Source organism: Coregonus lavaretus (assembly GCF_964263955.1).
Source record: "Coregonus lavaretus genome assembly, chromosome: 19".
In the NCBI taxonomy this organism is placed as follows: Eukaryota; Metazoa; Chordata; class Actinopteri; order Salmoniformes; family Salmonidae; genus Coregonus; species Coregonus lavaretus.
This window is the reverse complement of record NC_140006.1, coordinates 37,978,160-38,004,163: the sequence shown is the minus strand read 5'-3', so window position 1 is coordinate 38,004,163 and position 26,004 is coordinate 37,978,160. Positions and strand designations below refer to the sequence as shown.

The 26,004-nt window shown below is 42.4% G+C and overlaps 1 protein-coding gene across 1 annotated transcript in view; it reads left to right on the top strand.

The window, feature by feature from the left end:
- LOC311146395 (putative ATP-dependent DNA helicase HFM1) overlaps positions 1-23,066 on the top strand; it is a gene marked incomplete at both ends in the record, with an annotated part of 29,694 nt that extends 6,628 nt beyond the window's left edge. Inside the window, 25 exons of the mRNA XM_084182894.1 lie at positions 3,981-4,126; positions 7,449-7,543; positions 7,768-7,901; positions 10,122-10,169; positions 10,295-10,375; positions 10,606-10,697; positions 10,880-10,986; positions 11,078-11,125; positions 11,271-11,368; positions 11,493-11,627; positions 12,820-12,905; positions 13,135-13,218; positions 13,429-13,586; positions 17,053-17,156; positions 17,341-17,547; positions 17,675-17,752; positions 19,474-19,598; positions 19,849-19,931; positions 20,047-20,147; positions 20,276-20,365; positions 20,544-21,140; positions 21,238-21,310; positions 21,534-21,639; positions 22,735-22,874; positions 23,000-23,066. Coding sequence (XP_084039020.1) covers positions 3,981-4,126; positions 7,449-7,543; positions 7,768-7,901; positions 10,122-10,169; positions 10,295-10,375; positions 10,606-10,697; positions 10,880-10,986; positions 11,078-11,125; positions 11,271-11,368; positions 11,493-11,627; positions 12,820-12,905; positions 13,135-13,218; positions 13,429-13,586; positions 17,053-17,156; positions 17,341-17,547; positions 17,675-17,752; positions 19,474-19,598; positions 19,849-19,931; positions 20,047-20,147; positions 20,276-20,365; positions 20,544-21,140; positions 21,238-21,310; positions 21,534-21,639; positions 22,735-22,874; positions 23,000-23,066 — 3,083 coding nt within the window. The remainder of the gene's footprint in view (positions 1-3,980; positions 4,127-7,448; positions 7,544-7,767; positions 7,902-10,121; positions 10,170-10,294; positions 10,376-10,605; positions 10,698-10,879; positions 10,987-11,077; positions 11,126-11,270; positions 11,369-11,492; positions 11,628-12,819; positions 12,906-13,134; positions 13,219-13,428; positions 13,587-17,052; positions 17,157-17,340; positions 17,548-17,674; positions 17,753-19,473; positions 19,599-19,848; positions 19,932-20,046; positions 20,148-20,275; positions 20,366-20,543; positions 21,141-21,237; positions 21,311-21,533; positions 21,640-22,734; positions 22,875-22,999) is intronic.
- Between the last annotated feature and the right edge of the window lie 2,938 nt (positions 23,067-26,004).

Genomic DNA, 26,004 nt, shown 5'->3' with positions numbered 1-26,004 from the left:
AAACTTTTGACTGGTACTGTATTATGACGAAATTTTGTGACGATTTGTTCGTTTTGGACTTCGGCAAGGTTTTTTTCAGCTGTTCAGGCACACAAAAATGTTTCTCAAGGCAAGCCGAGGTCGGTAGCTGAAGTCTACGCCCCCTCGTCGGCAATTGGTCAACAATTAAATGTCTGTTGTCATTCAACAAGAGACGACTCGTCCTCATGCTAATTTTTTCACTTGAGCAATACTGCACCAAACATCCTAGATAGATGCAAAATTGCGTGACTATCTTAGGTTACCTTTTGAATATTTTTAGAAAATTAAAATTAAAAGATTAATGTTAACTGCTTCAATCCACCCTTTATCGATTCCCGCTATATAAATCTACTCATTGTTTTTTGTGTCTGTATACTGCAATTCAGATTTTAGCTGTGAATGTGTACAAGGTCAAATAAACCTTTAGCTTTTAGCTGTGAATGTGTGCAAGATCAAATAAATCTTACTATACTGTATATTGTATTATTTTACCCTTGGCTGTGGAACTTGGCTGTAGTCAATTCACCATTTAAAAAAAAGAAACACTAAATGTCTTTATACAGTGTTAAATTATCAATGTTGAACTTTGGGGAAATGTACAGTGCCTTCAGACAGTATTCATACCCCTTGACTTATTCCACATTTTGTTGTTACAGCCTGAATTCAAAATGGATGAAATCATTTTTTTTCTCTCACCAATCTACACACAATTCCCCATAATGACAAAGTGAAAACAAGTTTTTAGAAATGTTTGCAAATGTATTGAAAGTGAAATACATAAATATCTCATTTGCATAAGTATTCACACTAGTGGTGCACAGGTCAGCTGTTTGTACACCTGCACCGCCTGCAATTGCTAATGACCCATCCACAACCGCCCGACCCCTACATCACCAAAGGTATGTTGACACCTGCTCGTCGAACAACTAATTCCAAAATCATGGGCATTAATATGGAGTAGGTCCCCCCTTTGCTGCTATAAAAGCCTCTACTCTTCTGGGAAGGCGTTCCACTAGATGTTGGAACATTGCTGTGGGGACTTGCTTCCATTCAGCCACAAGCATTAGTGAGGTCGGGCACTGATGTTGGGCGATTAGGCCTGGCCCACTCCAACACTCAGACATCATTTACAAATTATGCATTTGTGTTTAGTGAGTCCGCCAGATCAGAGGCAGTAGGGATAACCACGTGTTCTCTTGATAAGTTAGTGAATTGGACCATTTTCCTGTCCTGCTAAGCATTCAAAATGTAACGAGTACTTTTGGGTGTCAGGGAAAAAGTAAAAAGTACATTATTTTCTGTAGGAATGTAGTAAAGTAAAAGTTGTCAAAAAAATGAATAGTAATGTACAGATACCCCAAAAAACTACTTAAGTAGTACTTTGAAGTATTTTTACTTAAGTACTTTACACCACTGCACATAACATAGCCGGCACTGCTATAATCCTCTTTTACCACTTCACCAAATCTTTTCCAAACATGACTTTTCTGGCCCTCCCTTCTCTTTATTTTCAACTCTCCTTTCGCAGCTTTTGTCTTATTGAATTCAACTTCGACAATGTCGTTTTTGCCTCTGTGGATTGATGTTAACTTTTTCTGTCCGTTCCCAAAAGCATTATTTGGCGCGTGTACAGTTAAGCTCTAAGGTTTAGGCTTATGCACTAATACCAGATAGCCTAAAATAATGAAAGACAAACCTCGGTGTTGCCTATATAAATTGCACAAGAATTATAGATTTTTCAAGGTATTGTTTATTTTTATTGAACCTGCCTGGCACCCACCCGCCCTTCAGCAATATTGAATGACCCTAAACCCATCCACACCTCAGGGACTGCAGGTTATGAGTCAACCCGCGCATCACTAAAAGGCACCCTTTTGCTATGATACTCCAAATTAACTCAGGAGATGTCACTACAACTTGATTGGAGTCCACCTGTGGCCAATTCAATTGTTTGGATATGGTTTAGAAAGAAACACACACCTGTCTATATTTTTACATTTTAGTCATTTAGCAGACGGTCTTATCCACAGCAACTTACAGTTAGTGAGTGCATACATTTTCATATTTTTCCTGTACTGGTCCACCATGGGAATCGAACCCACAACCCTGGCGTTGCAAGCACCATGCTCTACCAACTGAGCCACACGGGACCCATAGGTGATAGTGCATGTCAGAGAAGAAACTATACCATGAAGTCCAAAGAACTGTCCATAGATCTCAGCTATATAATTGTGATGAGGCATATATCTGTGGAAGGGTATACAGTGCCTTGCAAAAGTATTCCCCCTTGGCGTTTTTCCTATTTTGTTGCATTACAACCTGTAATTTAAATGGATTTTTATTTGGATTTCATGTAATGGACATACACAAAATAGTCCAAATTGGTGAAGTTAAATGAAAAAAATAACTTGTTTCAAAAAATTCTAAAAAATAAATAACGGTAAAGTGGGGCGTGCATATGTATTCACTTTGCTATGAAGCCCCTATATAAGATCTGTTGCAACCAATTACCTTCAGAAGTTACATAATTAGTTAAATAAAGTCCACCTGTGTGCAATCTAAGTGTCACATGATCTCAGTAAATATACACCTGTTCTGAAAGGCCCCAGAGTCTGCAACACCACTAAGCAAGGGGCACCACATTTTAGTCATTTAGCAGACGCTCTTATCCAGAGCAACTTAGTTAGTGAGTGCATACATTTTCATACTGGCCCCCCGTGGGAATCGAACCCACAACCCTGGCGTTGCATTCGCCATGCTCTACCAACTGAGCTACACGGCACCATGAAGACCAAGGAGCTCTCCAAACAGGTCAGAGACAAAGTTGTGGAGAAGTACAGATCAGGGTTGGGTTATAAAAAAATATCAAAAACTTTGAACATCCCACGGAGCACCATTTAAATCCATTATTAAAAAATGTAAAGAATATGGCACCACAACAAACCTGCCAAGAGAGGGCCGCCCACCAAAACTCACGGACCAGGCAAGGAGGGCATTAATCAGAGAGGCAACAAAGAGACCACAGATAACCCTGAAGGAGCTGCAAAGCTCCACAGCGGAGATTGGAGTATCTGTCCATAGGACCACTTTAAGCCGTACACTCCACAGAGCTGGGCTTTATGGAAGAGTGGCCAGAAAAAAGACATTGCTTAAAGAAAAAAATAAGCAAACACGTTTGGTGTTCACCAAAAGGCATGTGGGAGACTCCCCAAACATATGGAAGAAGGTAGTCTGGTCAGATGAGACTAAAATTTAGCTTTTTGGCCATCAAGGAAAACGTTATGTCTGACGCAAACCCAACACCTCTCATCACCCCGAGAACACCATCCACACAGTGAAGCATGGTGGTGGCAGCATCATGCTATGGGGATGCTTTTCAGCAGCAGGGACTGGGAGACTGGTAAGGATCGAGGGAACAATGAATGGAGCCAAATACAGGGAACTCCTTGATGAGAACCTGCTTCAGAGTGCAAACGACCTTGGACTGGGGCGAAGATTTACGTTCCAACAGGACAATGACCCCAAGCCAAAGCAACCCTGGAATGGCTTCAGAACAAGAATGTGAAAGTCCTTGAGTGGCCCAGACTTGAATCCCATTGAAAATCTGTGCAAAGACTTGAAGATTGCTGTTCACTGCCAATCCCCATCTAATTTAACAGAGCTTGAGAAAATCTGGAAGAATGTGCAAAGCTGACACAGACATACCCAAAGGTATCGCCGGCAAAGGTGCTTCTACAAAGTATTGACTCGGGGGTGTGAATACTTATGTAAATTAGATATTTATGTATTTCATTTTAAATACATTTGCCAAAAAAATCAATAAATAATGTTTTCACTTGTCATTATGGGGTATTGTGTATAGATGGGTGAGTGGGAAAAATATCAATTTAATTCATTTTGAATTCAGGCTGTCAAGGGGTATGAATACTTTCTGAAGGCACTGTATGTGGTTTTCTTAGTTACAACCAGTACTCTGGCGATGGGGGTGAACCTGCCAGCCCACCTGGTGGTGATCAAGTCCACCATGCACTACATCGGGGGCGCCTGCAAGGAGTACAGCGACGCCGACATGCTGCAGATGATTGGCCGAGCAGGCCGGCCACAGGTACGGATTACAGACATGCCCTCTAGTCCCAGCATGCTTAGCACCACAGGGTACAAATCCTAGTCCAAAACCAGCTCCTATCCAGCGGGCAAAACTAGTTGAAATGAGATAATTACAACCAGTGTTCTATTCATTATGACATCATTTCTACTAGTTTTGCCTGATTTGTAGCCAGTGCCCATTCTGTATTTTCATATCTGAATGCATTGGATAAGAAAATGAGCCATAGTTTTTGCAAAAGTATTCAGACCCCTTTCTTCACATTTTGTGTTACAAAGTGGGATTAAAATCGATTTAATTGTCATTTTCTGTCAACAATCTACACAAAATACACTAATGTCAAAGTGGAATAAACATTTGAACATTTTTGAAATATTAATAAAAAATGTATAACTACAATATAGCCGTTGCATAAGTATTCAGCTTCCTGAGTCAATACACGTTAGAAACACCCTTGGCATCGATTACAGCTGTGAGTCTTCTTGGGTAAGTCTATAAGAGCTTTGCACACCTGGATTGTGCAATATTTGCCCATTATTCTTTTCAAAATCCTTCAAGCTCTGTCAAAACTAACTTGGCCACTCAGGAACATTCACTGTCTTCTTGGTAAGCAACTCCAGTGTAGATTTGGCCTTATGTTGTAAGTTATTGTCCTGCTGAAAGGTGAATTCCTCTCCCAGTTTCTGGTGTAAAGCAGACTGAAGCAGGTTTTCCTAGAGGATTTTGCCTGTGCATAGCTCCATCCTGTTTATTTTTATTCTGAAAAACTCCCCAGTATTTGCCGATGTCAAGTATACCCATACCATGATGCAGCCACTACCATGCTCGAAAATAAGGGGGCAGTTACTCAGTGATGTGTTGTGTTGGATTTGCCCCAAACATAAGGCTCTGCATTTAGACCAAAAAGTGTATTGCTTTGCAGATTTTTTGCAGGATTACTTTAGTGACTTGTTGCATACAAGATGCAGGTTTTGGAATATTCTGTATATTTGTATTCTTCTTTTCACTCTGTCATTTAGGTCATTATTGTGGAGTCACTACAATGTTGTTGATCCATCATCATTTGAACTCACTAGATGTTTTAAAATCACTAATGGCCTCATTGTAACATCCCTGAGCAGTTTCATTCCTGTCCTGCAGCTCAGTTCAGAAAGACGACTGTATCTTTGATGTGTCTTGGTGGTTTAATATATAATCCACAGCATAATTATTAACTTGACATGCTTAAACAGATATTCAATGTCTGATTTGTTATTGTTACCCATCTACCAATCACTGCCCTTCTTTATAAGGCTTTCGAAAAGCTCCCTGGTCTTTGTATATTTAATCTGTGCTTGAAATTCAATACTTGACTGAGGGACCTTACAGATGTATGTATGGGGAACAGAGGAAGGGGTGGTCATTAAAAAATCATGTCAACCCCTATTATTTCACACAGAGTGAGTCCATGTAACTTATTATGTGATTTGTTGAGCCAAATGTTACTCCTGAACTAATTTAGGCTTGCCTAACCAAAGGGGCTGAACACTTAAGCAGCGACTATATTTTAGTTATGAATTTTTTATTTATAAAAATATATATACAGTACCAGTCAAAAGTATGGACACACCTACTCATTCAAGGGTTTTTCTTTATTTTTACTATTTTCTACATTGTAGAATAATAGTGAAGACATCACAACTATGAAATAACACATATGGAATCATGTAGTTACCAATAAAGTGTTAAACAAATCAAAATATATTTTATATTTGAGATTCTTCAAAGTAGCCACCCTTTGCCTTGATGACAGCTTTGCACACTCTTGGCATTATCTCAACCAGCTTCACCTGGAATGCTTTTCCAACAGTCTTGAAGGAGTTCCCACATATGCTGAGCACTTGTTGGCTGCTTTTCCTTCACTCTGCGGTCCAACTCATCCCAAACCATCTCAATTAGGTTGAGGTCGGGTGATTGTGGAGGCCAGGTCATCTGATCCATCACTCTCCTTCTTGGTAAAATAGCCCATACACAGCCTGGAGGTGCGTTGGGTCATTGTCCTGTTAAAAAACAAATGATAGTCCCACTAAGCGCAAACCAGATGGGATGGCGTATCGCTACAGAATGCTGAGGTAATGCTGGTTAAGTGTGCCTTGAATTCTAAATAAATCACAGACAGTGTCACCAGCAAAGCACCATCACACCTCCTCCTCCATGCTTCACGGTGGGAACCACACATACGGCGATTATCCGTTTACCTACTCTGCGTCTCACAAAGACACGGTGGTTGGACTCATCAGACCAAAGGACAGATTCCCTCTGGTCTAATGTCCATTGCTCGTGTTTCTTGGCCCAAGCAAGTCTCTTCTTCTTATTGGTGTATTTAGTAGTGGTTTCTTTGCAGCAATTCGACCATGAAGGCCTGATTCACGCAGTCTCCTCTGAACAGTTGATGTTGAGATGTGTCTGTTACTTGAACTCTGTGAAGCATTTATTTGGGCTGCAATTTCTGAGGCTGGTAACTCTAATTAACTTATCCTCTGCAGCAGAGGTCTTCCTGTCCTGTGGCGGTCCTCATGAGAGCCAGTTTCATCATAGCGCTTGATGGTTTTTGCAACTGCACTTGAAGAAACTTTCAAAGTTCTTTAAATTTTCCGGATTGACTGACCTTCATGTCTTCAAGTAATGATGGACTGTCGTTTCTCTTTGCTTATTTGAGCTGTTCTTGCCATAATATGGACTTGGTATTTTACCAAATAGGGGTATCTTCTCTATACCACCCCTACCTTGTCACAACACAACTGATTGGCTCAAACTTTTAACAAGGCACACCGGTTAATTGAAATGCATTCCAGGTGACTACCTCATGAAGCTGGTTGAGAGACTGCCAAGAGTGTGCAAAGCAGTCATCAAGGCAAAGGGTGGCTACTTTGAAGAATCTCAAATATAACATTTTTTGATTTGTTTAACACTTTTTTGGTTACTACATGATTCCATATGTATTATTTAATCGTTTTGATGTCTTCACTATTATTCTACAATGTAGAAAATTGTAACAAAATAAAGAAAAACCCTTGAATGAGTAGGTGTGTCCAAACTTTTGACTAGTACTGTATATAAATGTTTTCTTCCACATTGACATTAGAGTATTTTGTGTAGATTGTTGACAAAAATTACAATGAAATTGATTTTAATCCCACTTTGTAACACAATAAAATGTGAAGAAATCCAAGGGGTCTGAATACTTTTGCAAGGCACTGTATCCATGGCAGCAGTGTCACTGAAAGTGGACGGTCCATTTATTTGATGTAAGGCTTTGACTTTTATTTTTTTTCCTCTCCAGTTTGATACATCAGCGACCGCAGTGATCATGACCAAGACTCACACCAAAGACAAGTACATGCAGTTCATGAATGGGGCAGAAATCATTGAGAGCAGGTATGGTGATGGGTTACTTCTACAGTGTCAAAGTTCCCCAACACTTGTTTCAGAGTGTAGCTTATATGATTTGATTTGGTTTTACATTCATTTGTATGATACAGTACATTGTGATGATGATTGTTTGACCACATAGACCGGTACCTTTCTTTAAATCTCTGTTTGATTTCATACTCTTTATGTGATTCACATTGAGGTTGAAGTATTTTTGTCCTCCTCCTCAGCTTGCACACCCACCTTGTGGAGCACCTGAACGCTGAGATCGTCCTCCACACCATCTCAGACGTCAACATGGCCCTGGACTGGATCCGCTCCACCTTCCTCTACATCAGAGCCCTGAAGAACCCCAAACACTACGGTAAGTACACACAGACTGGACATCACCCAGTCATTATTAGCATTAGCCAGCATTGTTAGCATGGATGCTAGTCTATTTCAGCGCAAGTCAACTTCATCGTTAGCATGGATACTAGTCTATTTCAGCACAAGTCAGCTATATCGTTAGCATGGATGCTAGGCTATTTCAGTATTAACCAGTTAGATCGTTAGCATGGATGCTAGGCTATTTCAGTATTAACCATTTAGATTGTTAGTATGGGTGTTTGGCTATTTCAGCACTAGTCAACTACATAGTTAGCATGGATGCTAGGCTATTTCAATATTAACCAGTTAGATTGTTAGCATGGATGATAGACTATTTCAATATTAACCATTTAGATTGTTAGCATGGATGCTAAGCTTTTTCAGTGTTAACAGTTAGATTGTTAGCATGGATGCTAGCTTATTACAGTACAGTTAATAGCATGTACAGTGGCTTGCGAAAATATTCACCCCCATTGGCATTTTTCCTATTTTAGTTGCCTGACAACCTGGAATTAAAATGGATTTTTGGGGGGTTTGTATCATTTGATTTACACAACATGCCTACCACTTTGAAGATGCAAAATATTTTTTGGGGTGAAACAATCAAGAAATAAGACCAAAAAAACTGAACTTGAGCGTGCATAACTATTCACCCCCCCCCCCCCCAAAGTCAATACTTTGTAGAGCCACCTTTTGCAGCAATTACAGCTGCAAGTCTCTTGGGGTATCTCTACAAGCTTGGCACATCTAGCCACTGGGATTTTTGCCCATTCTTCAAGGCAAAACTGCTCCAACTCCTTCAAGTTGGATGGGTTCCGCTTGTGTACAGCAATCTTTAAGTCATACCACAGATTCTCAATTGGATTGAGGTCTGGGCTTTGACTAGGCCATTCCAAGACATTTAAATGTTTCCCCTTAAACCACTTGAGTGTTGCTTTAGCAGTATGCTTAGGCTCATTGTCCTGCTGGAAGGTGAACCTCCGTCCCAGTCTGAAATCTCTGGAAGACTGAAACAGGTTTCCCTCAAGAATTTCCCTGTATTTAGCGCCATCCATCATTCCTTCAATTCTGACCAGTCTCCTAGTCCCTGCTGCTGAAAAGCATCCCCATAGCATGATGCTGCCACCACCATGCTTCACTGTGGGGATGGTGTTCTCGGGGTGATGAGAGGTGTTGGGTTTGCGCCAGACATAGCGTTTTCTTTGATGTCCAAAAAGCTCAATTTTAGTCTCATCTGACCAGAGTACCTTCTTCCATATGTTTGGGGAGTCGCCTTTTGGCAAACACCAAACATGTTTGCTTATTTTTTTCTTTAAGCAATGGCTTTTTTCTGGCAACTCTTCCGTAAAGCCCAGTTCTGTGGAGTGTACGGTTTAAAGTGGTCCTATAGACAGATACTCCAATCTCCGCTGTGGAGCTTTGCAGCTCCTTCAGGGTTATCTTTGGTCTCTTTGTTGCCTCTCTGATTAATGCCCTCCTTGCCTGGTCTGTGAGTTTTGGTGGGCGGCCCTCTCTTGGCAGGTTTGTTGTGGTGCCATATTCTTTCCATTTTTTAATAGTGGATTTAATGGTGCTCCGTGGGATGTTCAAAGTTTCTGATATTTTTTTATAACCCAACCCTGATCTGTACTTCTCCACAACTTTGTCCCTGACCTGTTTGGAGAGCTCCTTGGTCTTCATGGTGCCGCTTGCTTGGTGGTGCCCCTTGCTTAGTGGTGTTGCAAACTCTGGGGCCTTTCAGAACAGGTGTATATATACTGAGATCATGTGACAGATCATGTGACACTTAGATTTCACACAGGTGGACATTATTTAACTAATTATGTGACTTCTGAAGGTAATTGGTTGCACCATATCTTATTTAGGGGCTTCATAGCAAAGGGGGTGAATACATATGCACGCACCACTTTTCCGTTATTTATTTTTTAGAATTCTTTGAAACAAGTTATTTTTTTCATTTCACTTCACCAATTTGGACTATTTTGTGTATATCCATTACATTAAATCCAAATAAAAATCCATTTAAATTACAGGTTGGAATGCAACAAAATAGGAAAAACGCCAAGGGGGATGAATACTTTTGCAAGGCACTGTACTTAGAATATCTCACAACATCCTTACAACAGTTTCTCAAACGACATAGAGACATAAATGTTATAGACATACATTGGCACATCATACATGAGAAAACAACTGTCCGTACTTTTTATTGCAGGTTTTTCCACTGACTTGGACCAATGTGGGATCGAAGCCAAATTGCAAGGTGTGGCATTCCTGTGTTTTCTTTGTTAATATGGACTTCATATCTGAAAACACAGAATATCTCTATCATGATAGCGTTTGTGTAGTAACTAACTGTATTATGTCTCTCCATACTCTCTGCTCCAGAGCTCTGTCTGAAGAACCTGAACTCCCTGGCCTCCATTGGTCTGGTCTCCATGGATGAGGACGTCAACATCAAAGCTACAGGTTGAGAGAGGCAACCCATTTTGGGTTTTGCGTGGCTACTATGGCCTTTTACTGTTTGTTTCATTAGTAATCATCAGAAGTGTACAACAACTAACTAACAAACCCCCGTACATGTTTGGTGTTATTCAATACAGATGGATATCTCCTACATTTGCTTTCCAGCATCCCAAAGCCATTCAACTCAAGTCTGTTCTCTTCTTGACATGTGTAATTGTGGACATCCCCTACAGAGGCAGGCAGGTTGATGGCCAGGTACTGTGTGGCATTTGACACAATGAAGCAGTTCAGCAAGGTGGCTGGCACTGAGACCTTACCTGAGCTGGTAGGTGTACAGTAACACTGTAGCATCTCTCATATGCACGTACACAGTTTTTTATTGAGTTTCTGTATTGTGTTGTTTGTGGCGTTTGTGTTGTTTGTTACATAGGAAATTAAAATAGATGAGTTGAGTAGATTTTGTATTGAGAATCCCACTGAAATGGAAGCTGTCTCTTCTTCACACAGATAGAATTGATGGCGAAGGGCAGAGAGTTCACTGACGTGCAGCTGAGAGTGAACGAGAAGAGAACCCTGAACACATTGAACAAGGACAAGAACAGGATTACCATCAGGTTAAAGTACAATCCATTGATACATTGTAAGAAGAGGTGAAGTGACATGCAAAAAACTGTAAATGGTCATATCTGGGCTTTTTATCTCCAGGTATCCCATGGAGGGAAAGATCAAAAACAATGAGATGAAGGTGAACTGGTAAGTCAAGCAGAGGCCCGTACAGTGTACCAGCATGAGAAGATGGAGGATGACATTGATGCCACCATGTATTCTCTTTGGGTGAATCTCAAATGTCTTTCCTTGAACTTCGGCACTTTTCCTCTATACTCGTCTTCCACCTCAGCTTGATTCAGGCCCAGTTTGGCTCCATTCCAGTCCAAGAGTTTGGACTCACACAAGACACCGGTAGAATCTTCCGGAATGGAGTCCGAATCAGCAGATGTAAGTCATCAATCACTTCACATTTTGATAGTAGAAGATGGTTCGCAGTGAGCCTTGTCTAATAAGCAAGCTTCCTTTGAAAAAAACACTCTTTGATCCAAGATGTGTTTTGAATCCAAACCAGGTTTGGCAGAGTTTCTAAACCAGCGCTCCAAGACAGGCTTCTCTGCTCTGCTCAACTCCCTGATACTGGCCAAGTGCTTCAGGGCAAAGCTGTGGGAGAACTCTCCTTACGTCTCAAAGCAGCTGGAGAAAATAGGTAGAAAACGGTCAATGAATACAGAATGTGTACGCAAAACATACTGTCAACGCATGTAGAAAGTTAGTAGTTAATGGTTGTCCTGCTGTTACTATGTTCAGAGACCCTTTTTAAGAAATCCATTGACCAACTGATTTATTCCTAGACAAATTAAAGTAGTACAGTAGCTGTAACCATAGAAATATAATGACTCTATAATGGTCCCATGTGGCTCAGTTGGTAAAGCACGGTGCTTGCAATGCTAGGGTCGTGGGTTTGATTCCCGCGGGGGAGCAGTACGAAAATGTATGCACTCACTACCGTAAGTCGCTCTGGATAAGAGCGTCTGCTAAATGACATTTCTTTATTTCATTTTTTTGTTCTCACCTTTATTTAACCAGGTAAACCAATTGAGAACAAATTCTCATTTACAACTGCGACCTGGCCAAGATAAAGCAAAGCAGTGCGATAAAAACAACAACACAGAGTTACATATGGGGTAAACAAAACATATAGTCAAAAATACAACAGAAAATATATATACAGTGTGTGCGAATGTAGTAAGTTATGGAGGTAAGGCAATAAATAAATAGGCCATAGTGCAAAAATAGTTACCATTTCGTAATTAACACTGGAATGATAGATGTGCAAAAGATGAGCAGTTCGTTCCAGTCATTGGCAGCAGAGAACTGGAAGGAATGGCGGCCAAAGGAGGTGTTGGCTTTGGGGATGACCAGTGAGATATACCTGCTGGAGCGCAGACTACGGGTGGGTGTTGCTATGGTGACCAGTGAGCTAAGATAAGACGGGGATTTGCCTAGCAGTGATTTATAGATGACCTGGAGCCAGTGGGTTTGGCAACGAATATATGTAGTGAGGGCCAGCCAACAAGAGCGTACAGGTCACAACGGTGGGTAGTATATGGGGCTTTGGTGACAAAACGGATGGCACTGTGATAGACTATATCCAATTTGCTGAGTAGAGTGTTGGAGGCTATTTTGTAAATGACATCGCCGAAGTCAAGGATCGGTAGGATAGTCAGTTTTACGAGGGCATGTTTGGCAGCATGAGTGAAGGAGGCTTTGTTGCGAAATAGGAAGCCGATTCTAGAGCCAATTTTAATGTAATAATGAGGCTGATTTAAAATGATAAATGAGACTCTATTCATAATATAATGATATATGTCTGTAACGGCACAGATAATCTGTTCCAGGGTTGACTCTGTCAGCAGCCATGGTGAACGCTGGGCTCACCACCTTCAATAAGATAGAGCAGACCAACGCCAGGGAGCTGGAGCTGGTGAGCATACAGCATCTGTAGATGACTATAACAAACAAAGTCATTCATTTAAACACCACGTTGTTTCAAAATCTCCATGGTTTATTGACATACCCGCTGAAACAAACATGCAGTTCCATGGCTTTCAATCAAATCAGTCTTTCAAATGTTATTCATAAAGCCCCTTTCTACGTCAACAGTCATCACAATGTGCTTTCACATACAATAAAATCAAATATTTGTTGTCTAGATCGTCAACAGACATCCTCCATTTGGAAACCAAATCAGAGAGGCTATCATCAATCTGCCTAAGTATGAAGTTCGTTTGGAGCAGGTAAAAACCATTGCTTTGGTAGAATTTTTGTTAGAATGGAAAAAAGGTGATCAAGATTAATCATTGTAGCAATATTTGGTATCGGGATGTAACAGAATATTTTCCCACACATATATCATTTAATATCACGGCTGCGTATATTTCCATTTCTAACCAATTAATACATCTCCCCAACAACCTTTAATTTCATTTTTATTTATCACGTTTTAGCTTCCAAGATACAACGTCGCCACCGCAGAGATTGTCGTGACTGTGAACGTGAAGAACCATGAACAGCTGCTGTCAAAGAGAACTGCTCCTGACCACCACTATGTCACCATGATCATCGGGGACTGTGACAACAACGTGGTCTTCCTGCAAAAACTCACGTAAGATAAGGAGGACTGACATTTTGAGTAACACACCGACACACACACAGCCTGATACATGCATAGAGACACACTTTATCTAAAGCTTGTTAAAAGCGTATTATAAGATGTTTTAAAGGTTCATACATGGTTATAACAAGTTATAAAGCATTATACCTGCAGGCAGGGTTCTCCAACTGGAGGCCCGCGGGTGGTTTTATTTGGCCCCCCAAGTTTTCGGAGCAAAGAAATTCATCAAAAATATATATATATATATACAAAAATATATATATATATATTTATATATATATATATATATATATATATATACTGCTCAAAAAAATAAAGAGAACCCTAAAATAACACATCCTAGATCTGAATGAATGAAATAATCTTATTAAATACTTTTTTCTTTACATAGTTGAATGTGCTGACAACAAAATCACACAAAAATTATCAATGGAAATCAAATGTATCAACCCATGGAGGTCTGGATTTGGAGTCACCCTCAAAATTAAAGTGGAAAACCACACTACAGGCTGATCCAACTTTGATGTAATGTCCTTAAAACAAGTCAAAATGAGGCTCAGTAGTGTGTGTGGCCTCCACGTGCCTGTATGACCTCCCTACAACGCCTGGGCATGCTCCTGATGAGGTGGTGGATGGTCTCCTGAGGGATCTCCTCCCAGACCTGGACTAAAGCATCCTCCTGGCCAACTCCTGGACAGTCTGTGGTGCAACGTGGCGTTGGTGGATGGAGCGAGACATGATGTGCCAGATGTGCTCAATTGGATTCAGGTCTGGGGAACGGGCGGGCCAGTCCATAGCATCAATGCCTTCCTCTTGCAGGAACTGCTGATACACTCCAGCCACATGAGGTCTAGCATTGTCTTGCATTAGGAGGAACCCAGGGCCAACCGCACCAGCATATGGTCTCACAAGGGGTCTGAGGATCTCATCTCGGTACCTAATGGCAGTCAGGCTACCTCTGGCGAGCACATGGAGGGCTGTGCGGACCCCCAAAGAAATGCCACCCCACACCATGACTGACCCACTGCCAAACCGGTCATGCTGGAGGATGTTGCAGGCAGCAGAACGGCGTCTCCAGACTCTGTCACATCTGTCACATGTGCTCAGTGTGAACCTGCTTTCATCTGTGAAGAGCACAGGGCGCCAGTGGCAAATTTGCCAATTTTGGTGTTCTCTGGCAAATGCCAAAGTCCTGCACGGTGTTGGGCTGTAAGCACAACCCCCACCTGTGGACGTCGGGCCCTCATACCACCCTCATGGAGTCTGTTTCTGACCGTTTGAGCAGACACATGCACATTTGTGGCCTGCTGGAGGTCATTTTGCAGGGCTCTGGCAGTGCTCCTCCTGCTCCTCCTTGCACAAAGGCGGAGGTAGCAGTCCTGCTGCTGGGTTGTTGCCCTCCTACGGCCTCCTCCACGTCTCCTGATGTACTGGCCTGTCTCCTGGTAGCGCCTCCATGCTCTGGACACTACGCTGACAGACACAGCAAACCTTCTTGCCACAGCTCGCATTGATGTGCCATCCTGGATGAGCTGCACTACCTGAGCCGCTTGTGTGGGTTGTAGACTCCGTCTCATGCTACCACTAGAGTGAAAGCACCGCCAGCATTCAAAAGTGACCAAAACATCAGCCAGGAAGCATAGGAACTGAGAAGTGGTCTGTGGTCACCACCTGCAAAACCAGTCCTTTATTGGGGGTGTCTTGCTAATTGCCTATAATTTCCACCTGTTGTCTATTCCATTTGCACAACAGCATGTGAAATGTATTGTCAATCAGTGTTGCTTCCTAAGTGGACAGTTTGATTTCACAGAAGTGTGATTGACTTGGAGTTACATTGTGTTGTTTAAGTGTTCCCTTTATTTTTTTGAGCAGTATATATATATATATACACACTCACATCTGCTCTCAATGATTTCTGCCCCATTCATGAACTGCATGTACTTGTCTTTGGTGTGAGTTTCGGTCATGATCACTGCGGTCGCTGACGTATCAAACTGGAGAGGAAAACAATTCTGAGTCAAAGCCTTACATCAAATCAATGGACCGTCCACTTTCAGTGACACTGCTGCCATGGATACAGTGCCTTGTAAAAGTATTCAGACCCCTTGGATTTCTTCACATTTTATTGTGTTACAAAGTGGGATTAAAATCGATTTCATTGTAATTTTTGTCAACAATTAATGTCAAAGTGGAAGAAAACATTTATATACAGTACCAGTCAAAAGTTTGGACACACCTACTCAATAAAGGTTTTTTTTTTTTTTTTTTACTATTTTCTACATTGTAGAATAATAGTGAAGACATCAAAAACTATGAAATAACACACGGAATCATGTAGTAACCAAAAAAGTGTTAAACAAATAAAACATATATTTTATATTTTAGATTCTTCAAATAGCCACCCTTTGCCTTGATGACAGCTTTGCACACTCTTGGCATTCTCTCAACCAGCTTCATCTGGAATGCTTTTCCAACAGTCTTGAAGGAGTTCCCACATATGCTGAGCACTTGTTGACTGCTTTTCCTTCACTCTGCGGTCCAACTCATCCCAAACCATCTCAATTTGGTTGAGGTCGAAGGATTGTGGAGGCCAGGTCATCTGATGCAGCATTCCATCACTCAAGAAAAACCCTTGAATGAGTAGGTGTTCTAAAACTTTTGACCGGTAGTGTGTGTATATATATATATATATATATATATATATATATATATATATATATATATATATATATATATATATATATATAATTTATTTTTTATTTTTTAATGAATTTTCATTGTTGGACATAAGACTGTAAAAACACCAGGAAATGAGCTGCAAGTGATTTTAATTTAAGAAATCTGGTCAGAGTATTCCCACCCATAATAGAGACGTGATCATATACAAATGTAAGCAAGGTTTGAAATGATTATGTTTTAGTCAAACATTATATCTGTTTGGGATTCATGAGTCAATTTGCGGTCTACAAATTATTTGTAATTATAAACTGGGTCGTTCGAGCCCTGAATGCTGATTGGCTGACAGCCGTGGTATATCAGACTGTATACCACGGGTATGACAAAACATTTGTTTTTACTGCTCTAATTACGTTGGTAACCAGTTTATAATAGCAATAAGGCACCTCCGAGGTTTGTGGTATATGGCCAATATCCCACAGCTAAGGGCTGTATCCAGGCACTCCGCGTTGCGTCGTGCAAAAGAACAGCCCTTAGCCGTGGTATATTGGCCATATACCACACCCCCTCTGGCCTTATTGCTTAATTATGTTCCGGACCCCCGACCATCCGCTCAAGAAAACAAATCGACCCGCGGCTGAATCTAGTTGATGATCCCTGCCTGCAGGCTTTAGGTAAAGTGTTACCGTCATACACTCATACAGGGAAAACAGTGAAAGAAAGAGAGCAAAAGAGAGGGAGAGAATGATGAAAGGGGGGACTGTGTTGTGTGTTCGTCCAGAGACTTGATGCTGTTGAAGTCAGGAAGCTGGTCAAAGAAGATCGAAGTGGCGAAAGCCTCCAAAGGAGAGGAGATAAACGTGAATCTGGTCAGCTCAGAATACGGTCAGGCGGCTAACTATCATGACATTTTTCTCTCACTTTTAGTATAGATTTGTGTTAAAATACATTTGTACAAACTACTTCAAACTTGTAAAAGGCAGTTTAAGTCGAGTGGAATTGTTTGAGTGAGATTTATGAAAAGTAAGAATATATTCTATTAACTACATTGAGATCTTCCTCTCTTCAGTGGGGTTGGACATTCAACAGAAGTTTAGTGCCTTCTTCTCTGGACCGAAGAGGTACGGAGCTGAATCACTCACACCTGAGCAACATAACACCGTGCAGCGAGCACAGGCTAACACTCAGAGATCACAGGGTGCAACACAGAGAACACAGCCAACAGATCAGCAAACACAGAAGAGAAACTCATCATCCACATGTGCCACAGAAAAGGGTAGGCTGATTTAATACCTTACATTAGTATGCTTTGAGCTATTGCTAAGTTGTACTTGCAGACTCACAGGACTGTTGTTGTTTTTTAACCCAACTTCCATAATCTTTTTTTCCTCACTGAAATACAGGTTCCTCACAACCAGATCCAGGCAAAAAACAATGTAACCACTTCTGCAAAAACAAGGATCAATGTGGCCACGACTGCTGTGAGTCGAGTTTTTGTCTCCATTCCATTGCTCAATTGACACTTAGAATCATTGAAATTGTTGATTCACAAATGATTACATTGTATTTTCAATGTCCTCCTATCTACAGTGGGGGGGAAAAGTATTTATTCAGCCACCAATTGTGCAAGTTCTCCCACTTAAAAAGATGAGAGAGGCCTGTAATTTTCATCATAGGTACACGTCAACTATGACAGACACAATGAGGAAAAGAAATCCAGAAAATCACATTGTAGGATTTTTAATGAATTTATTTGCAAATTATGGTGGAAAATAAGTATTTGGTCAATAACAACATTTTCTCAATACTTTGTTATATACCCTTTGTTGGCAATGACACAGGTCAAACGTTTTCTGTAAGTCTTCACAAGGTTTTCACACACTGTTGCTGGTATTTTGGCCCATTCCTCCATGCAGATCTCCTCTAGAGCAGTGATGTTTTGGGGCTGTCGCTGGGCAACACAGACTTTCAACTCCCTTCAAAGATTTTCTATGGTGTTGAGATCTGGAGACAGGCTAGGCCACTCCAGGACCTTGAAATGCTTCTTACGAAGCCACTCCTTCGTTGCCCGGGCGGTGTGTTTGGGATCATTGTCATGCTGAAAGACCCAGCCACGTTTCATCTTCAATGCCCTTGCTGATGGAAGGAGGTTTTCACTAAAAATCTCACGATACATGGCCCCATTCATTCTTTCCTTTACACGGATCAGTCGTCCTGGTCCCTTTGCAGAAAAACAGCCCCAAAGCATGATGTTTCCACCCCCATGCTTCACAGAAGGTATGGTGTTCTTTGGATGCAACTCATCATTCTTTGTCCTCCAAACACGACGAGTTGAGTTTTTACATAAAAGTTCTATTTTGGTTTCATCTGACCATATGACATTCTCCCAATCCTCTTCTGGATCATCCAAATGCACTCTAGCAAACTTCAGACGGGCCTGGACATGTACTGGCTTAAGCAGGGGGACACGTCTCGCACTGCAGGATTTGAGTCCCTGGCGGCGTAGTGTGTTACTGATGGTAGGCTTTGTTACTTTGGTCCCAGCTCTCTGCAGGTCATTCACTAGGTCCCCCCGTGTGGTTCTGGGATTTTTGCTCACCGTTTTTGTGATCATTTTGACCCCACGGGGTGAGATCTTGCGTGGAGCCCCAGATCGAGGGAGATTATCAGTGGTCTTGTATGTCTTCCATTTCCTAATAATTGCTCCCACAGTTGATTTCTTCAAACCAAGCTGCTTACCTATTGCAGATTCAGTCTTCCCAGCCTGGTGCAGGTCTACAATTTTATTTCTGGTGTCCTTTGACAGCTCTTTGGTCTTGGCCAAAGTGGAGTTTGGAGTGTGACTGTTTGAGGTTGTGGACAGGTGTCTTTTATACTGATAACAAGTTCAAACAGGTGCCATTAATACAGGTAACGAGTGGAGGACAGAGGAGCCTCTTAAAGAAGAAGTTACAGGTCTGTGAGAGCCAGAAATCTTGCTTGTTTGTAGGTGACCAAATACTTATTTTCCACCATAATTTGCAAATAAAGTCATTAAAAATCCTACAATGTGATTTTCTGGATTTTCTTCCCTCAATTTGTCTGTCATAGTTGACCTATACCTATGATGAAAATTACAGGCCTCTCTCATCTTTTTAAGTGGGAGAACTTGCACAATTGGTGGCTGACTAAATACTTTTTTTCCCCACTGTATGTTTCCCAGGTAAAAATGGAGTGCCGGGGGTTCTGAAAAGGCAGATGAATCAGCATTCGAGTTTCTCCTCCTACCTCCAAGACCTGAAGACCAGGAGTGACTCACTGACGGAGACACCAGTCAAACGCCTCAAGGTGGGGAGAACAACTGACAACAGCTGCAGAAGTCCTTTAAAATATAACCCCTTTGGGCTAAATTCTAATTTGAGAGAGAGAGTGAGAGGCTGAGACAAAATACTTATTCATACTTTCACATAAATCAGGCATTGAAGTCAAAGATGAGTGACACGTGTTTCAGGATCATTTACTGATTTATCATCAACTAACTGAACAAGGAACTTTGACCTGAATTAGTGCTTCATCTGCCTGTTGCTGGTTCCTTTAGATGAGAATGAGTGGTGGGATGGGAGCTGAGAACATGCAGCAGTTCTCTTATTCACCTAAGCCGATCCTACCTGCTTCTTCCAGGTATGTACACTCCTTTACCCAAAACATAGATGCAGTTAATCAGCTTGGAGTTAATTGATTACTAATCCAAACTGTATCCAACACATTCCTCATCTTTTCTTAACTTTCTTTGAAGGTATGAAGGTAATGGCGCTTCAGCAGGACCACAGAGTGTGGATTCAGCTGAGGACTTTGCAACACCCCAAGAGATGGCTTATGTTGTGACCTATGGCCATGGTATGTTTAGTATCGGAATGCTTCTAGAGGTTTCTAACTTCATTCACCTTCAATACAGCAGTGTTGTAGAGAAATGGTAGTTAATGGACACTTGAGAAGAGTAACTGAACATATGTGTCTCTCGACAGAGTATAATGACTACCTGGAAGACATGTATCAGACAATGGGAGAAGTGGAACCACCACCTGTTCAACTTCAAACCCTTACGGAGTCACAAAGTAGGACATCTCAGTTACAAAAAAAACTATGTCATACTGTTTTTTTTTTGGTTGTTGTAACAATTCTACGAAATAGACCTATTGTAGATTCAATACAATTTACACACAAATGTACTGCAAACAGACAATAACGTGTTCTCATAATCTCACCATAACCAATCCATATTTCTGTTTTAAGGCACTTCAATGTGGAGGAAGCCCAATGCCTACGATGGAAGATCCCTCAGCCACAGTACCCCCCACAGCACCCCCCAAAGCCAGAGCAGGAGTTACCCTCAGAGTCACAGCACCCCCCAAAGCCAGAGCAGGAGTTACCCTCAGAGTCACAGCACCCCCCAAAGCCAGAGCAGGAGTTACTCTCAGAGTCACAGCACCCCCCAAAGCCAGAGCAGGAGTTACCCTCAGAGTCACAGCACCCCCCAGAGCAGGATTTACCCTCAGAGTTACAGCACCCCCCAGAGCAGAAGTTACCCTCAGAGTCACAGCACCCCCCAGAGCAGGAGTTACCCTCAGAGTCACAGCACCCCCCAGAGCAGGGGTTACCCTCAGAGTTACAGCACCCCCCAAAGTCAGAGCAGGTCTTTCCCTCCGAGTCCCATTGTAGACTTGACCGACGACAGTGGTTTCTTCTCATCGTCACTCACCCCCAGCGTGACCTTTGACCTGGGAGACGAGTGGGACGATTTTGACGACAACTTGGTGCACTCCAACGAGAAGTCATGCACCACTGTAGCTAAAACTAAAGGGTTGGACCTGGACATTGATAGGCCAAAAGGTATTCTAACAGGGAGCAGTTTTTGAACATATCAATGTTAAAAATTTCATTTTGGTCATGTAAATTATTGAATAGTTAAATGTATTGATGTTTACAGGCCACTCCACACAACTACCATCCACTTGCTTACAGCCCAAACCCCGCTTCACTATGTCCAGTACCCCACTCAGGTGAGCTCAGCTCGTAACAAACTAGGAATTCACAGTTCCACACGGTATCAAACCCCTGTCATTTCACTGAATGAAATATCTATGATCTATCCCAGCGGGCAAAACTGGTTTCTGGTTGAAGAGACGTCAGTAGGAAGGAACTTGGTACTGTTGCAAAAATACGTGACAAATGTGACCCTGAGCAATTGATTATCAATGTTATGTAATGATTTGTGTGTCTCAGGTCGACCTCCCCAGATGTTTCTCAGATACCAGTTACTACTTTCCCAGTCAGACCACACAACCGCCAGGCTTCTGATAGCTGGAGCCACCCTGACAACAAGACCACAGTGAGTTATTATCTACCCATAGTATCAGTTGACTTTATCTCAATGCTGGATCTGAGGTCAAAATGAAATTGACAACAGACAAAGCCAAGGCTTCTGTTATGATATATGATACAGTTTATTAGGTACACCACCCCGTTCACGAAAATGGTTTGCTCCTACAGACAGTGAATCACGTGGCCATGGCTTGCTATATAAAGCAGGCAGACAGGCATCAAGGCATTCAGTTACTGTTCGATTGAACGTTAAGAGTGGGCAAAACGAGTGACCTAAGCGACTTTGAGCGTGGTAGGATTGTCCGTGCCAGGCGTGCTGGTTACAGTATCTCAGACACACGACTGTGTCTAGGGTTTACCGATAATGGTGCGACAAACATAAAACATCCAGTCAGCGGCAGTCCTGTAGGTGAAAACAGCTTGTTGATGAGAGAGGTCAAAGTAGAATGGCAAGAATCAGGCAAATAACGGCGCAGTACAACAGTGGTGTGCAGAACGGCATCTCGGAACTCACAACTCAGCGGTCCTTGTCACGGATGGGCTATTGCAGCAGACGACCACACCGGGTTCCACTCCTATCAGCTAAAAACAAGAAGAAGCGGCTCCAGTGGGCACATGATCACCAACACTGGACAATTGAAGAGTGGAAAAACATTGCCTGGTCCGACGTATCCCGGTTCTTGTTGCGTCGTGCTGATGCCAGAGTCAGGATTTGGTGTAAGCAGCATGAGTCCATGGCCCCATCCTGCCTGGTGTCAACGGTACAGGCTGGTTGTGGTGGTGTAATAGTGTGGGGAATGTTTTCCTGGCACACCTTCGGTCCCTTGATACCAATTGAGCAACGTTTGAACGCCACACCTTGTAGAATCCAAGCCCAAAAGAATTCAGGCTCTTCTGGAGGCAAAGGGGGTCCGACCCAGTACTAGATGGGTGTACCTAATAAACTGGCCACTGAGTGTAGAATGAAAAGTTACCTTTTATCACGCAATTCACATGCTTTGAAATCAAGGGGATAGCAATGTTTGGTTTTGTATTTAGCAGCCCATTTTTTTCAGTACACGTTTGAAAAGTAATCTGAAACACACATCTTTCCCCTCTGCAGAGGACATTCAGTGAACCCCCCGTGAATGCACCACCCTCCTTCCCAAAACAGACTGACACAAGCTTGCCCCCCCTGGGAGAACGGTTTGATTTATTCTCAAAGACGACTACCCCAAACAATGACAATGTGACTGGCAAAAGGTAAGGAGGGACTATAGAGAAATGATACTTTATTTTCTTAACTTTGTTCATCCATACTAATTGAAATCATGATTATGAATTAACTTGATATCATTGACAGATAGCATTAATCTTCATCATTGCAGGCTCCATGGAGAGGATTACAGCAAGGAAGTGGAGGCATTCATGGGGATATTTGATGGACTATTTTAGTAGTGTTTATAGTTGTATGGACCATGATAATGTTTCATGGTGATTTGTCATGTTACTGTGTATGTTATTTTTTTATACTGTGATTTGTACTGTTTGTTGTTTGAGATTTACTGTTAGATTTACTGTTGGCCCTATTTGAAAATGTTGATATCATAGGAGTATGAACTTTCAATCATCATTAGCATGATTCCAAAAATGTAATATTTCTATGTACTTAATTTAATTAATTTAATAAACACCATATTTATTCAGAGGAAGTCTGAGGGTGTAGAGAGCAATAGTAATGGTGTCATGGACCACATAATGATGTTTTAAACCCTCTAGTGGACTGTCTTTAAATTGCAGCTTGTGGCTGCACTTCCTGTGCTCACTATGGGAGAAGACAGTCGGGGATGTAACTCTGAGCTGGATGTAACATCCAGTATAGCATCCAGCTTAGAGTTACATCCAGCTCAGAGTTACATCCAGCATACAGTATCCGGCTCAGAGTTACACCCAGCATCCAGCTCAGAGTTACATCCAGCATACAGTATCCGGCTCAGAGTTACACCCAGCATCCAGCTCTGAGTTACACCCAGCATCCAGCTCAGAGTTACATCCAGCATCTAGCTCAGAGTTACATCCATCTTAGAGTTACATCCAGCATCCAGTATCCAGCTCGGCGTTACATCCAGCATCCGGCTCAGAGTTACATCCAGCATCCGGCTCAGAGTTACATCCAGCATCCGGCTCAGAGTTACATCCAGCATCCGGCTCAGAGTTACATCCAGCATCCGGCTCAGAGTTACATCCAGCTTAGAGTAAGCTTATGCTGGCACCATCTGTAAGTATTTATGTTCCTGTATGGTTTTTATATGCTTACATGTTATTATTTGTATGCAAATGTATCTTTATATCAGAATACTTATAATACTACTATTCTACAAACCTGTAATTGACCCACACTATTTGTTGTCACTGTCACAGCTTATTCAGCTATTCATTATGTACCGTATGTGTTAAGATACAGTATAGTACTCTACTTACCGTTTGTATCCTGTGCTCTTGTGGTGTTGCAGTTTTACACTTCTGAATTAAATCAACTAAATGTATCTCCAGACTGATTCTTCAACGATTTAGTGATGAAGAGTTTAGCTGGATTTATAGCAAAAAAAGGCACTCAATAGGAGCAAAGCTTTAGTGAAGACAGACCAGTAAAAAGATGAACCAAGCTATGGAGCCATGAAGATAGATGCTGAACTCTGACTGCCACATCATCCGGCTGAAAGAGTGCCAAGCAACAACAACGGTAGGCACAGACAACGCACTCAAACTTGCCGGTCATCACGCAGAGAGTTGGTGACGCAGGAAGCAAACCTCACACCTTCTGGTCATCATGGAAGCTGGTGACGCCGACAGCAAGCCTAACATCTCCATCAAGTCAAGCTCATCAAAAGCCTCAAAATCTAGTATGTCAGCAGCTAGAGCACATGCTAGAGCCACAACATACCAGGCAAGAGAGGCTTATTCTCAGAGAGAAATGGAGCTGAAGCTACACTTAGCTCACCTCCTCCTAGAAACCCCCCTCCCCCCCCCCACATCACAAACCTAGAGTTCCTCCCAAACCTAGAGTTCCTCCCAAACCTAGAGTTCCTCCCAAACCTAGAGTTCCTCCAAAACCTAGAGTTCCTCCAACCCCCTGAGCGCAAACAGCAACGTACCAGAGAATATGTGACACAGCTCTCCAGTGTCGGCTCCAGCGAACCTACAGAGAAAGAGCGGTATGGGGACACGTGCCACACATCACAAGCAGATCACACACCACAGGCAAGCAAACCACAGCCATCCAGGGCTCAACAGTATCCGCCCGACGACACTCCATCCCACTAGAGGTAACCCACAGCAGCAGAGGACTTCGCTCTCAGACAACAGCTAACGGACAACTCTCCAGGTGATACCATCACTAGCAATGTCACATCCGACCTCGATTTTCCTCCCCTTCATCAGAGTACGGTGGGGTGGAAGAACACATGTCTGATCGGTGGCAGCAGATAGCCTAGTGGTTAAGAGTGTTGGGCCAGTAACTGAAAGCTCGCTAGTTCGAATCCCCGAGCTGACTAGGTGAAAAATCTGTCGGTGCCCTTGAGCAAGGCACTTAACCCTAATAGCTCCTGTAAGTCGCTCCGGATAAGAGCGTCTATTAATGTAAAATGATCCAGACTCAGCAATCAAATGGGTCATCATACGCAACGTGTGCCTCAGCAGCGCTCAAACCTACAGCGATTCCCACGCTCAGCTCATCGGTGACACCCACTGAGCCAAACCTGGGGCAGGCAGTGACAACTACTCCACAGCCATCCTACAAACCTGAAAGAGAACCCCCAAGCCACAGCGTGTCATGCAGTCGACACAACCAGAGAAGAGCGGGTATGTTCCCATCGTTCTCAACTCAGCAAACCAGGGTACACAGGCCGTCCCAGCAGCAAGCGCAGCAAGCACCACAGGGCTATCCGGACCAGCCAACCTGTGTGATCCAGAGAAGCCTGTCACAAACGACAGCAACAAGAAAGGCCTCCCCAAGTCGGCCCTCATTGTCAGCCCACCAACGCTACCAGCTCAGAGAGGTGTTCGCAACCGACCACCAGCAAAGCTGCCTAAACTGGCTATCCTATAAACTTTCTCTGTGCAAATTCAAAGGTTAAGTTTGTTTTAGAGTGGCATCTTTAAATATTCCAGGCGGGAGTGTCATGGACCACATAATGACGTTTTGGTGGACTTTCTTTAAATTGCAGCTCGTGGCTGCACTTTCTGTGCTTGCAATTGGAGAAGATTTAATCCAGAAAGCAGTTGGTTGTTGTTAGCTATAAGCAGGGGCGGACTGGGACCAGAAATCGGCCCTGGCATTTCTAACACATCGGCCCATTTTTTTCCTTGAGGCCCCGACAACTGCCCATTTTTT